Source organism: Alexandromys fortis, unplaced genomic scaffold, assembly GCF_014885135.2.
Source record: "Alexandromys fortis isolate MF-2015 unplaced genomic scaffold, M_Fortis_MF-2015_v1.1 scaffold_35, whole genome shotgun sequence".
Lineage (NCBI taxonomy): Eukaryota > Metazoa > Chordata > Mammalia > Rodentia > Cricetidae > Alexandromys > Alexandromys fortis.
In genome coordinates this window covers 8,996,639-9,016,992 of record NW_026067913.1, presented here as the reverse complement: position 1 = coordinate 9,016,992, position 20,354 = coordinate 8,996,639, and the positions used below count along the sequence as shown (strand labels likewise).

The 20,354-nt window shown below is 34.0% G+C and overlaps 1 protein-coding gene across 4 annotated transcripts in view; it reads left to right on the top strand.

Moving 5' to 3' along the window:
- Arhgap5 (Rho GTPase activating protein 5) overlaps positions 1–17,174 on the top strand; it is a 67,400-nt gene extending 50,226 nt beyond the window's left edge. For all 4 annotated transcript variants that reach the window (XM_050138778.1, XM_050138777.1, XM_050138779.1 and 1 more), the window contains exons 4-7: positions 6,435–6,512; positions 8,901–9,032; positions 10,867–10,972; positions 15,281–17,174. In XM_050138778.1, the coding sequence (XP_049994735.1) occupies positions 6,435–6,512; positions 8,901–9,032; positions 10,867–10,972; positions 15,281–15,608 (644 nt within the window). In that variant the 3' untranslated portion in view covers positions 15,609–17,174. The remainder of the gene's footprint in view (positions 1–6,434; positions 6,513–8,900; positions 9,033–10,866; positions 10,973–15,280) is intronic.
- Positions 17,175–20,354: the final 3,180 nt, after the last annotated feature.

Genomic DNA, 20,354 nt, shown 5'->3' with positions numbered 1-20,354 from the left:
GTTAAGCTACTACCTCAGTTAGATATTTTCCTTTATAAGAGTTGTTGCAGAGGCATGGTGTCTCTTCACAGCAATAGAAATCCTAAGACAGACAGACAGTTAAAAAGAGGAGACAATCTTTGTAAAAGTTCAAAGAGTAGTATCATTGTTGATTCCAAAGAACCATGTATTAGAAGATGTTTTGCGGGTCATTGGTGGTAATAGTGTTGAACAGCCTTCTGTATTTTAGAAGCTTGCTCCTTAGTATGGCAGTGTTGAGAAGTAGTGTGGACCTTTAAGAGATGCTGAGAAGTCCTTAGATCATTTACTAAGGTGATTAAGATAGTTTTTGAGAGGTTATAAAAGCCTGAGATTGGCACCTCCAGCTGACTTCCTTTCTGTTAATATTATATTTATACTGTAATGATGCAGATAAGAACTGATGTTCACACTAAAATAAACTTCTTAAAAAGTTAAATGTCCTTGACTCTTTTATTATAGTAACAAAAGGCTAATATATCTGTGCTGTAATTTAATAATTTAAATTTATGTGAACTTAAATAACTTTCATTTTGCTGACTTTATTATAATATTATAAAAAACAAACATTTTTTTCTTTTGGGATTACTTTATAAATTGATATAATTGTACAGAATTGCTATTTTATACTTGATAATCAGATTATGTGTATTTGTAACACCTTGTTTTCTTTTGTCAAACATTTGAGTTCATATAGATATGTCATTCTACTTTGTTCTCATCCCCCTTCCACTGAGGAACATCCACTGTTTACAATAGCCACAAATAACAAAATACCTTGGGGTAACTGTAACCGAACAATTCAAGGACTTGTATGATAAGAACTTTAAATCTTTGAAGAAAGAATTCTAAGAAGACCTTAGAAAATGGAAAGATCCTCCATGCTCTTAGATAAGTAGAATCAACATAGTAAAAATGGCAATCTCACCAAAAGCAATCTACAGATTCAATGCAATACCCATCAAAATCCCAGAAGAATTCTTTACAGACCTCGAAAGATCAATATTAAACTTCATACGGAAAAACAAAAACCCAGGATAGCCATAACAATCTTGTACAATAAAGGAACTCCTGGAGGCATTACCATCCCTGACTGCAAACTCTGCTGTAGAGCTACAGTATGATAACAACTTGGTATTAGCATAAAACAGACAAGGGGACCAATGGAACAGACTCAGAGTCCCGGATATCAATCCACACGAGTTCTTGTCTTTTGACAAAGAAGCTAAGATTGTAAAGTGGAAAAAAGAAAGTTTCTTTAACAAATGGTGCTGGCATAATTGGATCTTAGCATGTGGAAAAATGAAAATAGACCCATGTATATTGCCGTGTGCAAAACTCAAGTCCAAGTGGATCAAAAACCTCAACATAAAACCTGCCACACTAAACCTCATAGAAAAGAAATTGGGAAGTATCCTTGGATACATTGGCACAGGAGACCACTTTCTAAATATAAGTCTAGTAGCACAGACACGGAGAACAACAGTCAATAAATGGAACCTCCTGAAACTAACAACTGTAAATGAAAGAACATAGTCCACAAAACAATATAACAGCCTATAAAATGGGAAAAAATCTTCACCAACCTCACGTCTGACAGAGGACTCATCTCCAAAATATACAAAGAACTCAAGAAACTAGACACCAAAATACCAAATGATAAAATTGAAAACTGGGTACAGATCTAAAGAAACCTCTCAACAGAGGAATCTTAAAAAATGGCCCGAAAGACACTTAAGGAAATGCTCAACATCTTTAGTCATCAGAGAAATGTAAATCAAAACAACTCTGAAATACCATCTTACACCTTTCAGGATGGCCAAGATCAAAAACATTTATGACAGCTTATGCTCCATTGCTGATGGGAGTGCAAACTTGTACAGCTGCTTTGGAAATCAGTATGTTCTTTTCTCGGAAAATTAGAAATCAATCTACCTCAAGCCCCAGCAATACCACTTTTGGATATATACCCAAAGAATGCTCAATCATACCGTATGGACATTTGCTCACCTGTGTTCATATCATGTTATTCATAATGGAACCTGGAAACAATCTAGATGTCCCTCAGCTGAAGAATGGGTAAAGAAAATGTACATTTGCACAATGGAGTACTACTCAGTGGTAAAGAATAATGACATCTTAAAATTTGCAAGCAAATGGGTGGAACTCATCCTGAGTAAGGTATCCAGCCTGAGAAAGGCAAATATAATATGTACTCACTTAAAAGCAAATATTAGACATAAAGCAAAGGATAGCTAGCCTACAGTCCATAGCCTAGACAACAAAGAGGGACCCTAAGACATACATGACTCCATTTAGGAAGGAGAAAAAGACAAGATCTCTGTAAATTGGATGCTTGTAGGGCAGGGAGAGGGTGGAAGGGGAAAGATGAGGAAGGAAGGGGAATGGGTAAAATATTTATAGCTCAAAAAAATTTTTAAAAAGAAAATATCAGTTATTCCATAAAGAATAGTCTAAAAATAACCAATGATTCCATAAAGGTAAGTTTTCTGTATGCTTATCTAATATATGATACACATTAAACATTTACAGCTTTTTCAAAAAGGAAAGCTAAATTTACTGTTTTTTAGTATTTGTCATACAAAATCAGTTTTTATGAGACATGACACTCATTATTCTAATTGCTTTTATGGCTTATCCAGTCACATTAGGATATGTTGATAATTTTAGTTGCCTCTAAATTCTGAGTGTAAGTATTCAAATGCCCAGGATTTTTTGGTAGTTTTCCTTTTATGTCAAATGTACAGAAAATTGCTCTCCGGGTCCCAAGGATAGAGACCTTGTAGAGAGAAGAAACTATTCATCCACATCATTTGGAGGCATTGCAAGAAGATATCTTTTATGCATTGTATAGGACATACTAGTGATTTTAGCTTGTTTATCAATTGACTAAGGAATTTATTTTTACTGAGTTAATCATGTGTCTTTAATAAGTCCTCTTATTTTTAATAGTTTTTGTTCTTTGAAATTTTCACATATTTTTTGATCATATTCATCCACCACTATCTCCCTCTAAACTCCCATTTGTGAACCCTGCCCTGACTTACAACTTTTCATGTTTTTTTAATATTATTAATAACCCCCAATATCAGTGAGTTCTTCCCATATTCATGTGAGAATTCGTGGAACCATCTACTTGAGCATGGCCAGAGAAAATTCCCAAAATAGTCACATGTAGTCCATGTAGGAGCCATTGCTTGCCTCAGCTATGCTGCTGAGGGAGAATGGGACTTTGGAGTCCTCTGCCCCCTCCCTATGTGCATGCTGGAATTTTGATTGGCTTGCTCATGCGCAGTTAACTATAGCTACTTTGATTTGATATATTCAACAGCCATGTCTTATCCAGAAGTCAGCTCCTCCCCCATTTACTGGATCTTAAATTCTTTCTGCCTCTTCTACTGTGATGTTCCCTGAGCTTTGGGGATGGGAGAGGTTGATATAGGCCAACTCTCAGTTGCTTAGACTCTGCACTCAGCCTTTGACTTGCTACAAGTCTCTGTATTAACAAGTATTGGCTGCATGCTTCCCTGACCAAGTTGTGGAACTCCTGGTCACAATCTTTTTTTTTTTAAGATAGAATGAGAAATGTAATATATGCTCTGTGAAATTTTAATTATTATATATAGTGGTAATAACAAATACCAGATAGCAATTGCTTTCAAAAGGTAGGAACACATTTTAGTTCAGTAAGGTAAAAATAATTTACATGCACTCCTGGCCCTGTGACATTGATAAAAGAAAAAAAATGTACTTGGTAAACTGGTAATACACTGACTTTAGTCTTATTCATGTAACAGTTTTCTGCCAGAAATGTTACATACTACTGCTAAAAATTCTTCCATTAATATTAACTTCATCATTGTCAGCTTTTAGTAGATGAGAAACCTCATTTACTTTGAGTGAACTTCATTGCTAATATAATTAAAAACAGCATGAACATACTTATTTCAGTCACTGTTCTGACATTCAGAATAGCTGACCTCTTGAATTATATGTAATACCCAAGACAATACATTTTATTTCTTTTATCGCATGAATATTTTACATGACATAGTGGACATTTGATTAAGAAACATTAAATCCTGTTTTAAGTAAAAATATCTCTTGTATGGCATTTCTTTAATTCTTTTTTTGCTTTTACTAAATACCTTTTTACAGTTTCAGTGATTTATAGCCACTACTTTTATGATGCCATTTATGCATATATGATTAATTCTTGCTTTTTGGCTAAGGCCGTCACATTTACAGGAATTACTCTCCAGATGTTTGTTTGTGTACTTTAATGCATGAATATATTTTAAACTGCCTATTGAACATTTCTGGTTGAATTGAGATGGCTTGTACATGACAAAATTAAGATGTAATTCCCCAATCCAACTCCTTTTGATTTTGCTAGTTTATAATAATGGCACTTGAGTTTCCCAGTTGTCTGTGTTGAGGTATCTTTTAAATGTAACTTGAAAAAAATGAGTTATATAAGGCCATTTTCATACATGTACATAGCATACATGAGCAATTCTCCCTCATTTCCCACTGCCCTTTTCTTTCTTGCCCCTTCTTTATCTAACTTTTCCTCCATTGAGCCTATACAATTAATGGGTGATTCTTAACTTTTTTCTGCAGCTTTCGTTCTATGTCAGTTTTTATTACATTGTATTACAATCTATTAAATTACATATGTATTAGTTCTTATTTAGTTGTTTCTTCACTCTTTATAAATGTTGTGTATGGGGCCAGGTGTGGTTACATTTTAATCCCAGCACTTGATAGACAGAAGCAGGTGGATTTCTGTGAGTTCAGACTAATCAAGGCTGAAATGTCATATAGCCTAGTACTTGAAGCTTTCCTTTTACTGTGGGTGTATATTTATATATGCATATATAAATTTCAATCTTTCAATGTTGAATGCACAGAGAAAATGTGTTTTCTGAGTCAGAATATTTTGTTTAATGTCTTTCCAGTTCTCTGCAAATGATTGCATTTTTCTTTGCCTCTGAATTCCTTGTATATGTGTATATACCACATTTTCTGTATTCATTCATCTGATGATAGACATCTAAACTAGTTCAGTGTCCTGGTTCTTATAAGTAGTGCAGCAATAAACACAGTTTAACTGCTGTTTGAGACTGTTTAAGTTCAGTCTCAGAAGGCAAACTATCAGGAATTGCGGGTTACAAACTGGTGGCGGGCACTAATACTATATCCACATATGGTGTTTCTTCATTGGGGAAACCAGTATTCTTCATTATTTTTTACTAATAACTAGGGTCTACCTAAGTAATTGATTCTAATCTCATCTGACTGTGACTGAGTGTTTGTTTGGGGTGTGCGTGTGGGTTTTCATTCGTATGTACTCCAGCTCATGTGTGGGTGTAGAGATCCAAAGTTAATGTCTAGTAGCTTCCTCAGTTACTCTCTGCCTTATTTATTGAAGCAGGATCTCTTACTGAACCCATACTTTGTCAGATGTCTTATCCAACTAGTCAGCTTGCCCTAGAAATTCAAGTTCTCCCTCAAATACTAGGATTATGGGCTGCTGCTACACCTGCCTCGTCCTGGGGATCTGAACTCTGGTCCCCAGAATTACATGCCAAGCACTTTATCCATGGAACCATTTTCTCAGCCACTGATTGTAGCGTGTTCAGGATTTGCTTATGGTTCCTTTATTTTTTAAGGACATGAGTTACATAGAGCACACACGTATACTGATCTTACAAATACAGGTGTATTCGTTTTTGACAAACCTGTCAGATTATAAAACAATCACCTTTTGTCCTTTCATAACTGATTTTCTAGCCATTGCAAGCAATTTGTTGTAATACAGGTAAGAATCCCTGTTACAGGATGTTATTTATGTAAACTGAATATATTCCTTTGGTTCTGCCTTCCTTCATTGAGACAGATTTTTGCTCTTAAACCTAGATTGGCCTTAACCTCATGACCTTCCTACCTCAGTTTTCCAAGGGCTATAATTATAGGCATGTACCACATCAGACACAATCTGATTTCTTTCACATACCTGAATTCTTACGAGACTAATTCATGTTGGTTGTGTCAGTGATAACTCATAGTTTTTATGGTTATGACCATGTCCTCTTAAATTTTCTGATAGTAAATTTTTATACATTTTATCTTCACAGATTTCTGAGAGTTAATTTTTTTTCCCAATAGAACACTTTGTAAAGCATAAAGTATGTGTAACCAGACAGAAAAATAACAAGTCGCCCTATACAAAGGTCCTGACATTCTGCTCTGGGCATGATACTCGACAGGAATCAATTTTCTAATATTTCTGTAAATTGCGATCACATTTGACTGGTCACTAAGGATTTAGAGTTAAGCAAATTCTTTGTTATGGATATATGTGTTTATAAAAACATTTTTTAATTTCTTAGGATTATGTACTGAAGGACTATACCGTGTAAGTGGAAATAAAACTGATCAAGACAACATTCAAAAGCAGTTTGATCAAGGTACTATAGTTGCAAAATAAAATTGTCTTACTGTTTTTCTTACTAGAATTTTATGGTAAGAAACTTTTATTTGAAACTTCTTATAGAAATGGGTATGGAGAAGAAAGCTTTTAAAAGTGTGACATATGGTAAACATATGGTAAACATATGGTAAACATATGGTAGTTGCCACAGTGCAGGACTAGAACTGGGAGAGATCTGTCTTCATACTAACAAGAAAGGACTGATCCTGGCATGGTGGCGCACACCTTTATTCCCAGCTCTCAAGAGGCAGAGGCAGGAGGATCTTTATGACTTCAAGAACAGCCAAGACTGCATAGTAAAATATTGTATCCAAAACAAAACAGGAAGGAAAGAAAGAAAGAAAGAAAATGTTGAATCTTTTATAGTCTTCTTAGGAAGATGGGTATTAGGAAATTAGAAGAGGAAGTTGGAAGTATCAAACTTTAAAAATACATTTAGAATAAAAGATTGGAGATAGTTAAAACAGTTGCTCTAAAAAAAAATACAGCATTGCATCTGTATTTTGATGTGTGAAGGCTAGAAAACAAGAAAGAACTTTTTATTGACAAGAAAAATAACAGAATTGATAGTCTGTCATAGGCAATAAAATTTATAGGTCTTATTTAGAAATGAGAATCTTTTTCATGCACTGAGACTGATTAATGTAAAGCAAACATTTTGAGGTAAGCTATGATACATAATGGACAATGGACAGTTTTACCCTATTTATATTTTTAATCTAATAAGCTATTTACAAATAAAAGAATAACAGAATCTATAAAGCCAGTGCCAGAATTAAAATGGCAATAAATTTACTTATGTTAGATTAGCAACTGTTATGTCAAAAATGGGACTATGAAAAAATGCTTTTTTAATGTAGCAGATAACTAATACTTAGAAGCAAATTTAAAAGTGAGACTGTACTAGTAAGGAATTCCATGTGAGATCAAAGATAAAACTTTAAAACTGAAAATTAAATTACTAGAAATAAATTAATATTTTTATAGTCTTTGACTAGAAAATGCCTAAATTTGGTAAGAAATCTAGAAAGCATAAATGAATAACAATTTAGGCTGCCTAAAAATGTAAAAATTGTGAGAATATAAGAACAAAATCTTCAAGAGAGTATAGAGTGACCTATGCAGATTAATCTCTTAGTATATATTTGAAAATATACTCAGCCTCTACCATTGACAAATTTTTATTTTAAGATTGTATTTATTATTAGTTAAAAAGATTGTTCATAATGTTGGCAGACATTTTGTATACCTGTTGTAGGTACATTTTGAGAGGCAGTTTGTGAATAGTAAAATTCAGATTCCTTTGTTTTAGAAATTTCACTTTAAGGAGTTTGTATTCCAAAATCTTTTGCATTCTTTTGCATGTGCTTGTTAAAGGCATTTGTTACAGTATTTGTAATTTTAAGGAGAGAAGGGAGAACTGCCCATGTGTCATTTGTATATTGTAGTGAGGTAGAGTAATTATGTTTGTTAAAATGCCAAAACATTACTTATTGAGTTGTATATTCCTGTGTATATGCCGTGTTGCCAAAAGTACTCTACCATATTTTTAAGAAATATTAGAGAAACTATTTTATAATGTCAAATTGGTGCAATTCCAGTTTCAGTGAGGAGGGCAGAGTAGTAGTTGGGGCTCTTGAATTCAATTTAGTGGTTTTATTTTTTAATCTAACCACTAACTGTCTATGCCTCAGACAAGTTAATCTTTATAGTTCAAAATTTTTTCAGCACTCAGTAGAGATGAAGGAATAAATATAAGGCTAATGAGATAATGCTTGTCCAGTAAGATGTGTAAATGGGTCGTGTTTTCTGTAAGTGATTCATAAAAGGGCTCAAAGGAAGCCTGCTATAAAATATAATAATGATTGCCTCTAAGTCATGGGATAATTTTTTTCTGCTCTGTATTTTCACACTTAGGTGACTTGTTAATATCAAATAAGTCTATGTTATACCTTTTATATGTTCTGTTCTTGTTCTTTAAATCAGCCCTTTACTGAAAACCTGTTTACTTAAAACATTACAAAGTAGAGTTTAAAGGTCCAAATTAGAATTGTTATACATAATTTGTATTCTTTGTCTTTCTATTTTCTTACGGTCTTAAAATAGTCTGTGTATAAACAAGAAAATAAAAGAATAGTATTATTAAAATTCTGTAATTCACTGTATGCTGACATATACTATACATTATTTGTGAATGCAGTGCTTTTTGCATGGGGTTGTCTTTCTCTGATCTGTATAGTTTGCTGGCCTGTGAGGAAAAGTGATTAATGAAAAGTATTTTTTGGCAGAAAGGTGCTTGTTGAGTTTATCTCTGCAATAAGTTAAAATTTCATTATATAAATTAAATTTTGATTCTGTCTTATAGATCATAATATCAATCTAGTGTCAATGGAAGTCACAGTAAATGCTGTAGCTGGAGCTCTCAAGGCTTTCTTTGCTGATCTGCCAGATCCTTTGATTCCATATTCACTCCACCCAGAGCTATTGGAAGCAGCAAGTAAGCATAAACTTTGTTTTGCTGGTGTGATGGTGGTGGTTTTTGAATATTGATTACCAGAGTAAACTATGAAATAGAATTTTTAGTTAAAATCTCACTTTAAAATATGTCTTAAAGGTACCCTCCAAATTTAAATAAAGTCAGGGCCCCCATGGATGACCTTAGGGATATTTGTTTTTAGCTCTTCCCACAAGTAATGAGGGACAGAGGGAGAGTGCACTTTGAGGGCAGAAGAGGATATTGAAAGTCCTGTTTTAATACTCTCTACCTTATTCCCTGGATCCTCTGGTCTCCTCTTTTCCCCACAGTCCTGGGTCACATAAAGCGGTACATGGTCCTGCTTTTTACATCGGTGGTAGAATCTTCTCTTGATTGCATAGCACTTCCTAGATGAGTTAAATGCTCATGGAAGATCTGGAAAATGGATCCTAAGGTCTGTTTGAACATGAAAAAAACCTAGTGCTTAATTTGCATTAATAGCCAAAATTAATGTAATTTCTAAATTATCCCTTTTAGTATAAGTCTTCAAGTTCTTTTAAATGGGATTACTTCTTTAGTTTTATTTTAAAAGTTCTCCATTTTTTGTTTTTTAATTAAATTACAGTTCTGAGCCAGCAAGATGTCTCCTTAAGTAAAGGTTATTGCAATCTGAGTTTGATCCCCAAACACACGTGGTGAAAGGAGAAAAACCACTTCAGGAAGTTGTCCTCTGGCCTGTATCACATGGACTGTGATATCACATGCACTCGCCTTCCTCTGTCCCACCTCTACACACATAAATAAGTGAAGAGGTGTAGAAAAGAAAAATAAATTTTAAAAGAGGTGTGAAGAGATAGCTTACCACTTAAGAGCACTTCCTGCTCTTGTAGGGGACCTGAGTTCAGTTTCCAGCACCCATGCAAGGTGGCTGACACCCAGCTGTAACTCGAGCTCCAGGTGTTCCACCCCTCTTCTTCACTACTGGGTGCCTGCAGTTGTACAGCACATCCCTCCCCACACAGACATCACACAAACAGTAGAAAAACATAAAAGTCTTGAAAATAAAATCTCTTCTTAAAAGTTTTAAGAAAAATAAACTTCTAATATATTGTCACAAGGTATAAAGTTGTCTTTACATATTTCCAGGTGTTATCTCTTGGTCATAAACACTAGCCTTAGAACTACTCAGAAGGTTTATTTTAAAGGCCTAGTTTAGAAGTAAATTTGACATAAGAATTTTTAGTACTTGAAAATTCTACCATTATATAAAGTAAGAGAACAGAAAATAAATCTCTTATCTCCCATTTATTGCTGTACTGCGTTTTAGTTATCCTGTTTTATAATTGCATAAACTTGGAAAATAACTACATTAAATATTTATGCTACTAGTAAGGGAAATATTTTGTTAAAGGAAAATTATAATTAAGTGTAGTATAGGTTATTATGAATTCAGGGCTACCTTGTGCCTATCTCTGGTTTTGGAAGTCTTTTGAACCTGAGGGGCATAATTTTATCAAAAGAAAAACTTGGTGACACATTAAAATTAGAAAGTTCATATTTCAGAAATTTCATTGCAAGATATCCAGTTCTTATTTATTAGTGTTATATGTTACTGCTTTTGTTGTTGAGCTGTAATTGTACATATAAAGACAGTAATTCTCAGTCTGTACATGAATATTTAAGAGACTAACATGCCTATACATAATTATGTAATTCTAACTAAATTTATAACCATGTATATAGAAGTATAATATGCTTCAAACAGAGTCTTAATTTTTGTAATAAATATTAACTGGAAATTTGTATTAGATATTTGGAAGTTTATTCATTTTATACAATGATTTCTCTTTTACAGAAATCCCAGATAAAACAGAACGTCTTCATGCCTTGAAAGAAATTGTTAAGAAATTTCATCCTGTAAACTATGATGTATTCAGATATGTTATAACACATCTGAACAGGTACTTACAAATAAAATGCACATTATGTTTTATACTTATAACCTTATATGCTGGGTAATAATAATTTCTATTTAAGGGGACTATAGACTAAACACAAGGTTCTGTTCGGGTCTTTTGTAATGGTTGTCTGTATTATCTAATTCATATCTAGAAAGTTTTATGATTACTATTTTGTACATATAATCAGTGTTTGTTTAGTTACTATAGTAGGAATTAAACCCAGGGCCCTCCACATGCTGAATAAGCACCCTACCACTGAACTATATACCCAGCCCAACAATATATTTTTTTCTCAGTTTTCTTTAGTAGTACTCTTGTGTGAAATCTTAGAATTGTAGTTTAAAAATGGCAGTAACCAAACTAACCAAATCAACATATTCAGAGTTGGAAAAGTTGGAATTTGAAGAGGGAACTCCTAAGTATAGTACAGCTCTTATGTAGTTCATTCACCTGTGTACTGTACTGTATTGTAAGTTTGTATTCCATATTTGGAAATTTTAGCACAAACTGTCCTATTATCCAAAATATAAGACACTAATTTTTGTATTTATAGCTCTAAATATGTTACAGTTGGAATTTATGTTCAGTAACAGTGGTCTGGGCGGGAATTCCTCCCCAGAATTCTCCTGTTCTCATTACATCATTTCTACTTCCTGTCTGGTTTTCCTACCTATATTTCCTACCTGGCCAATCAGCGTTTATTTATAACATGATTGACAGAATACAGACAGTTCTCCCGTACCACATAAACTCATACCAAAAGTTTATTCAAACATTTTTAGTGGCAATTTAAAGTATTCTATAGGGTTGTGGTATGGCTCACTGGTAGAACATTCACCTAGCATCTGGGAAGTCCTGGGTTTGATCCCTATCACCAGAAACTAAACTGCAATAATAGTAGGGCCCAGATGAAATCTGTCCTTCTTAGGAGAGACTATTCACAATGTTTCAAGTTTTGTTATTACTGTCAGTGTGCAATATAAAATTAAACTACCTTTATAACTCTTCCAAGTCCCCCTTTTAAAAAAATAACCAAAATTTTCAACTTGATAAATAATATTATTTAATGTTTACTATTAGAAATGGTATAATCTCCCCTTTTGAAAAAATGATTATTGGTTAATATTGTTAGTATTTTGTTAACATGGAAGCTGTAAACCTCATTGAATATAGAGAATGGCAATATCTTGTGAGTATACCAGATTGAATTAAAAATTGTACTTGATTTTAAAGATTTTGAAAAAAGGACAGGGCAGAGTATATTCAAAAAAATCATAGTACTAGCACACCTTCAAATTATCTTAAGTGCTGTATTCTGGAAGTGTTTTTGGCTGTGTACAATAGTAAACAGCACAGTCAAAAGCATGTTATAGATGCATGAAGAACACAAAGAGAGGGGGCTTGTTTGAACTGACCAAAATAAGGATGGAGAAAGTCAAGAGATAGAAACAATACCAGGTTAGATCAAACAGTACTGTTCCCATTATGACTTCTGGACTAACTTTAGTCTTTATAACGATAGGAAGTTTGTTTCGTAATATATAAACCTTTTTTTTTTTTTTTAACGATATGTACTATTCTTTTTTGCTAGGAGACCACACTCCTTTATGGAGAAAGCATTGTATGGTAGAGGCTTTTTTGTGGTCCTGAGAAATACTAGAGATAGAGCAGAAGCTGTTCAGACTTTAGTTTTAAAAGGAGCAGTCTACTGCACAGTTCTAGTTTTCTTTTGTATTGCTCTGGTAAATGCCATGGTCAGAAGTGACTCAAGGGAAGAAAGGGTTTATTTGACTTATGCTTCTCAGGTATCTTGTTGAAGCTGAAGGCAATCCAGGAGCTGAAGCAGAAACCATGCTGGCGTGTTCCCTAACTCCTGCTCAGCTAACTTTTTTGTACAGCCCAGCACTTTTTGCGTAGCAATAGAGCCACCCACAGTGGGCTAGGCCCTACCACATGAATCTTCAAACAAGAATGTAGCCTACAAACACGCCAACGGGCCAGTCTGAGACAGTGCCCCATTGAGTTTCTCTTAGGTAACTCTAGACTGTTAAGATGATAGCTGAAGCTAACTTGGAGCGACTCTGTAACTCAATAAGCCGCCCCCCTCCCTGACATATTCTCACAGTACTGGGGATTTAGCAGTGAACAAATGGAGCTGGGGTTCAAGGAGAAAGACAAATACATGTCATACCTCTCTTTGACAGATTGATAAGATTGTAAAGTTATCCTATGGAATGATTCTTTGATTATATTCTTCCACTCTTCATATCCAGTTATTATCAAGTACATCTTTGTAATTTTTCCATTTTCTCTCCTTTACAACTTGAGGACCTACCAGTGTGAACAGTTGTTATTTGCCAACTTTTATTCCTACCCTCTCTTGATCCTAATGCCAAGATGATCTTTCTAAAAGATCTCTGTATAAAGATCTTCTTAAATATGTGCCACATGTGTTCCTGGGTCCTGTGGTGGTCATAAGTGGGCAGCAGTTGCCCTGGAACTGGAGTTCCAGATAGGCTGGACTACAATGTGATCTTAACTCCAGTTCTTTGCAAGAGCAACTCATACTGTTAACTGCTGAGCTGTCTCTTCAGCCCCAAAGACTTTTCAAGATGAAAATAGTCCTCTCTGTTCAGGATGGACTCTGAACTGATTAGCACTAGCAGTTCTAAGTGGTTATACTTCCTTTGTGCATAAGCAGCACTGTTGATAGCAGCTATCGAGGAATAACAATTTGTGGCATATCTTAACATGCCAGTAGTTTGAAAGTGTGGTGCCTAAGACAGCAGCCATCTGAGTATTTATTAGGAATGCATGTTATTAGGCTCCACCACAGACATAATAAATCACAAACTTAAGATAGTCACCAGCAGTTTATCTTTGAACAAGCTCTCCCAAAGGTTCTGACAAATGCTTATAGCCACTGTTGTAACTCAGTTTCCCTTTCTTCCTGCCGTTCTTCCCACATTCATTATCTTTGACTTAACTTGAACCTTGTCCATGAAGCGTTCCCCGGTCACCCTAATTTCCAACAGATAAAATACCTTCAAGTAGACTCCATCTTATGTTCGTAACTTTGTGTGTGGTTCCAGAGCCTAGCACTCCACTGCTACATAGAAATACATCACTGTACATACTAGCCACCTATTGCTTACTAACAAATGGTAGGCTTTACTCTGACTGTTCGATTGAGTCTCTTTTTAACTGGAAATAGTGACTTTTTCGTAACAGAACAGTTACTTTAGGTAAGTGATTCCTATGTCTGGGAGTTTCCTTTGGTTTGTGTTTTTTGTTTGTTTTATTTTTTATTATTCTTTTTTTTTTTTAATCTTGAAGATTTTCTTGTTATGCTACAGACTTCTGGACAGTTTTTCTTCTGTAGCTTAGGCTGACCTGGGATCCATTATGCTACTACTTCAGCCTCCTGAGAACTGGTCTTACAGATGTGTACTACTGTGTCCAGTTTGATGTGTTTCTTTATGTGTAAAATAAGAGGGTTGAATACAGTATCACACTTAGTGTAATAATTTATATTTTATAGTCTACGGTTTGCTTTTTACATGTCTTGCTTCCTAGAAGTGGTGATAAGCAAGGAGTGCTTGCTCAGCTATTTAAAGGGCTGGGTAAAAATAATTTTAAACTCTGTGACTACTTGTAACTTGCTTTTAAATTGTGATAAATTTTAAAGTAGAATTTGTTGAATGTTGTTTAACAGCGTACAAAATAATGTTTTTAAAGAACTGTTCCTAGTGTGCTAGGAGCTAACTTTCTTGAAATTTAAAAATATTCTTGGCTGGATAGGTTATGCTAAGTATTCCAAAGATGGTTTAAATGAGAAGACATACCCTGAGTTTTGGGTTTCTCTGTTTAGCCCTGCCTGTCCTGGAACTCACACTATAGATCAGGCTTGCTGGCCTCAAACTTAGAAATCTGCCTGCTTCTGCCTCCAGAGTGCTGGATTAAAGGTGTACGCCACTACCACCTGGCCCTGATTGATTCCTTAATCTCCCACAGTAGTCTAAAAATTTGGATCCACAGTTAGAACCCGCTGTTTTGAATGGTGTTTTTCAAACTGAAAAGGCTTCCTGTGTAAACCTTTAAGCCCTGGGGTGCAGCATATTTTAGACTATCTGACCTTCTCACAGGAATATACATTGTTGCTCTCTTGTTTTAGAATATAGTTGAATAGATAATGCTAAGAAAAAAATCTTAACTTGAAGATAAATTAGCCTAAATGGTAAGCTAGCTTTGGGATTCTGTAATTTCAATGAGTTCTGATTTCTTTTTTTCCTCATTTCATAATTTCAGGGTTAGTCAGCAAAATAAAATCAACCTAATGACAGCAGACAACTTATCCATCTGCTTTTGGCCGACTTTGATGAGACCTGATTTTGAAAATCGGGAGTTCCTGTCTACCACTATAATCCATCAATCTGTCCTTGAAAGATTCATTCAACAGTGTCAGTTTTTCTTTTACAATGGAGAAATTGTAGAAACTACGAACACTGTGGCTCCTCCCCCACCCACAAATCCAGGACAATTGGTGGAGTCAATGGTACCACTTCAGTTGCCACCACCATTGCAACCGCAGCTCATTCAACCACAATTGCAGACAGATCCTCTTGGTATTATATAAACAGAATGTGATTGCAAATGGCCTGAAATTGGACCAAAGCAAATCTAGCCATGCATGGTTGAGGGTTTAGTAGTATATTTCATTTTTCATAGAGATAATCCACATTCAAAATGATGAGACATTTTCTCTTTGAACTATGTGGTATTCCCTGTTAACTTACATTGCAAACCTAAAAATGTGGTAAGCATGACTGGAGAGGTTTAATTTTTATAAACAAAAAATAGTTATAAAAATGCAAAGCTGCTGCTGCATGCAACCTTATTGCAATCAGTATATCATTCCTGTGGCGATTTTTGTCACATTATATTGTGAATAAAATTTTTCTATAGAAATTAAATGATTTAAAACTCATATATGAAATGTTTAATGCTTTCAGCCTGCTTTATGGCTGGTTTTGTTATTTGATGTGCTAATTTGGGAACTTAATTCACATTCAAGCAGTCTGTATAGATAACTAAAGCCCAGTTAAGTATTTTATAATTTCAGGCTGCTATGCCATGCTTGGGATGTTGTTTGAAAGAAAGAAAAAAATACATGTAACATATTTCACATTTCTGCACCTTCATCTTCTAAGTAAATCTGTGGATGATTTGATGAGGAGTGAATGAACCTGTTTCCTGTACTCACATACCAACGACACACTTGTGGTTAAAGTGAGTGGATAATGTGGTGTAAAGGATGGCTGTCCCCAACTCATTTCTTTATGATCTCTAATGAAAAATACATTTTGTATACGGTTAATTCTGTAAACAGATGCATGTTCAAAAGATCTATGATGGTCTTGTAATCTTGATCTAATATATTTTAGATATTTTAATTTTTCCCTCTTGGGAAATACATTTAGTATAGTGTAGAAAAATACTTCATGACATTTTCATATAAGGTTATATAACTTTTCATACATAAACATGAAATTTGTTGTAGAAAAATTCTTTAAACCAAACATTTAATCTAGGACTTCAATTTAATCTGTTCCTTGAATCTATTTTTATGTGGCCCTTGAGAGTATATCCCAAAAAAAAACCCATTGCTAATACAGCAATAAAAATACTTTGGGTACTGACAGACTTCTTGGAGTATGTATATATAAAATCACAAACATGTATTCATATTCTTTCTGTGATATGTTGTTCTACAGTCCAGAATGGCTTTTGCACCATTTTTAAACCAGTTTTCCCCTTTGTTGTTGGTACCAGAGTTGCTATAAATGACTGCTGCTTTAGGGGGGTTAAATATTTTGTTAGTGGAGATACAACCAGAACACTAAATTATGATCAAACTTTCTGACTGGATAACAGGTAAATTTAGTTGGGCTATTCAAAATTATTTTATCAAAACCATATCATTTGTTTTACTGGAAAAAGGAAAATGGTTTGTTTTTACTGCTGGGTCATATTTTGTGTAGTAAAGAGAAAAAATTCTTTGGTCAATATTGTAATCTTTATATTTCACCATTAAGGTTTCCTTATTTGTATTATAGTAAATCAATAATTTTGAGATTCAAGGCTCCTAAGAGTTTGATTTGCTCCATTTTGTCTTAAAATAAATATTCTTTTCCGATTGTTATATCTTAGATATTATACTTCCAATTTCAACCAAGATGAACCAGGCTACTGTTGAAGTACATGTATATTATAAATTATCTTATTTGTGTTATACTCTTACATGTTATTATCTTTTCTAAGAGAACAAAGTCCCTATTATTCCTATAGCAAAGCACACAGGAATTAAGAAAGTACAGTAATTTTTAAAAAAGAATATCCGGTAAATGTAGTATTCTTAACTTGTTCTATATTACTTATACCTATGTCTATATAGCTTTAATTTATAGCCGTCAGTTTAACATTGGCATGTCTGGCAAAGAAAATTAAACTTTAAGAGTTTTATAAACTGTTTCTAGGTTGCTAAAGAATTTATTTTTCTACTATAAATGGTATAGACAAAGCATCAACTATGTACAGGAAAAAAGCCTGAATATTTCTATTGGAAGTAGGCTTAAAAGAGAATTTTCAGAACTGTTCATATCTTTGGTTCATTCTGTCCTAACTTTACTATTGTAATATGTGAGTTCCAATTTATTTAAGCTATTCTCTTTTATAATGTGTTAATTTAACATTCGTTTACGCTTTGAACTATTTTTGTTACTAAAATTAACATTTATAAGTTTCCACATTAACCACCTTAACACCTTTCCCAGAACTGATCTCTCCCTTTTCTGTGCATTCTCTCATTGACCTGACACACTGCATAGTGAACCACTAATATTCTCCATCTGGTTCATTTTACTAGTAGGTTACAGATACTGAAAATTAAAGTGCGGTTTAAAGCTCAGTCTGTGACACTGACTTGTGTTTGTTTTTGGCCAAGGGTATAGATGTGTTTTTAAACCCTAGGAAAGCAATTCTAAGGGAGTAACATAATGAATCCTTTGTTACTTTTAAGTCACTGGAACTTCCACTGTTTAGGAATAAACATATACGCATGTGTATATGAGACTTAATGGGTTAAAAGGATTAGTAGATAGTCTTACAATTATGGGTCACCATTAAGACATTTCACAATATTAAAAAATTACATGTATACATGTTGCCATTGTTTTATTTAAAATTGAGTGTTTATTCTGATATCAGGCTCAATAGTATTTAGATAAACAATATAAAGAAGCATAGAGAGGTCTGTTTCAGACTTTGAGTAGATTTTTTTAAATAAGTCGAATTCTGTCAATAAGCACTTGTCAGGGTATACTGATACCATCTGAACAAAATTCCAGGTACACTACATTTGTTTAAAGTGATATTTTTAGTAGTACTTCCCACCCTAACATTTACAGTGTAAATACTGTAGGTAACAGCCATCTAACTTAGCCAAAACAGCAGCTCTTATTTTCCATATTATATGTAAATACTAAAGACTTTTGGTTTTTGTTTTATTTTGAGGTACTAAAATTTAGTTCCTAATATCTCTTAGCTATAAACAAAGGGGACATTTGAAATAAAAACTTAGGCCTTAGCTTCCATGGTTATTTTTACTTTTTTTTATAGAGTAATAATTGTGATGCTTTTTGTCAACTGAATATAAATATGTGTAAATATAATTTTTAAAAATCAAAAGTGGTTTGTTTCTTTCTATAGTTAATATAATTTTGTGCTTTACCCAGATGATGTACAGTAATTTCAGTATCAGTAAAGGACCAGTTTAGTGAATGCTCTGAATAAAACATTAAGGAGCTATGCAAGAAGTTTAAGTTAAAGTTGCCTGTTTTTGCCACTTTGTTGATAAAAATCAACCAATTTTAGGTAAAATGGGAATGTTTAAAATTTTTTATTAGTAAAAATTTTACTGGATGGTTTTATTGTTGGACTTTCCTTATACCATGAAAGGAAATCAAAAACTCATTCTGGGTATATGAACATAAGTTTTTAAAAATAGCAGGGACTGAGTATACGTGGCTCAGTTGATAGAGTGCTTGCTTAAATTGCATGAAGACCTGGATTCAGCCTCCAGCACTACATAAACCAAGCCTGCTGACACATATCTATAGTCCTAGCACACAGAAGATAGAGGCAGACGAATCAGAAGTTTGGAATCCTCCTTCACTTCATTGTGAGTTTGAACACAGCCTGGAACACATTAGACCCTGCCTTCCAAAATAAATAAATAAATAAATAAATAAATAAATAAATAAATAAATAAGACAACAAGATAAAGCATACACATGAATCTGGAGTTTGAGAGGCATTCTTTGAAACCACTGGAAATATTTTTAAACCTGTTCTAAACAAGGCAGTGGTGGCACACGCCTTTAATCCCAGCACTCTGGAGACAGAGGCAGGTGGGTCTCTGAGTAAGAGGCTATGTGAGTTCCAGGGTAGCCAGGACTGTTAATATACCTTTCTCAAAAGTTTTTAAAAAAAAAACTCTTCTAGTTATAAAATAACTCTTAATATTGGAAAATGGATGTTTTGCTTTCTTTTCATGGTTTAAAAATAGCATAATCCCAACTTTATGTGTTTGTATTGTCAAATTCTGTAGATTTAGTGAGTTCTCTTTGATTTTTTGTGTATGTCTTGCATTTGAATTCTTAGCCTTTTCCAGTTACCAAATATCTAAAGATAAAAGTTACCAGGTATCTGAAGATAAAAGTATTAATTACGGAAAACACCATTCTTCAAAACCATTTCCTTGGGTCTCCTGAGATGACTCTGGTTAAGCACATTTACTGCTTTTCCGGAGGACCCAAGTTCAGTTCCTTGCACTCAGATCAGGCTGTTCAATAAACTGTAACTCCAGCTCTAGGGGATCTGTCACCCCCTTCAGTTCTTGACAGGCAACCGCACTCACATGCACATACCCATTCACATAAGATTTAAAAATAAAAACTGCACTAAAAAAATTAAAGATAGCCTCTCTTTATTTTGCCCCGTCTTCTTACATCCAGTGATGTGCTGTGTTACAAGTACCAATAGTCTTTATAACAGTTTGAATCTAGCTTTAATGAGCTTGAGAGATCTTCACTATTTAGTTGACTCACCATCCTGTATGTATGATCATGCCATAGACATATGCTATTGTTACCTTTTTCTGGAGGATGGAGATATGAAGAACTACAGAATTTCATATTCCTGTCTTAGTTGAATGATGTAAAATTAGTTTTCATGAACATTTTAGTGGTAGCCAGAATGATTTTGAAAATCAAGTGAATGTCAGTAAAAGTTAACATTTTTATGTTAAGTATAAAACAAAATT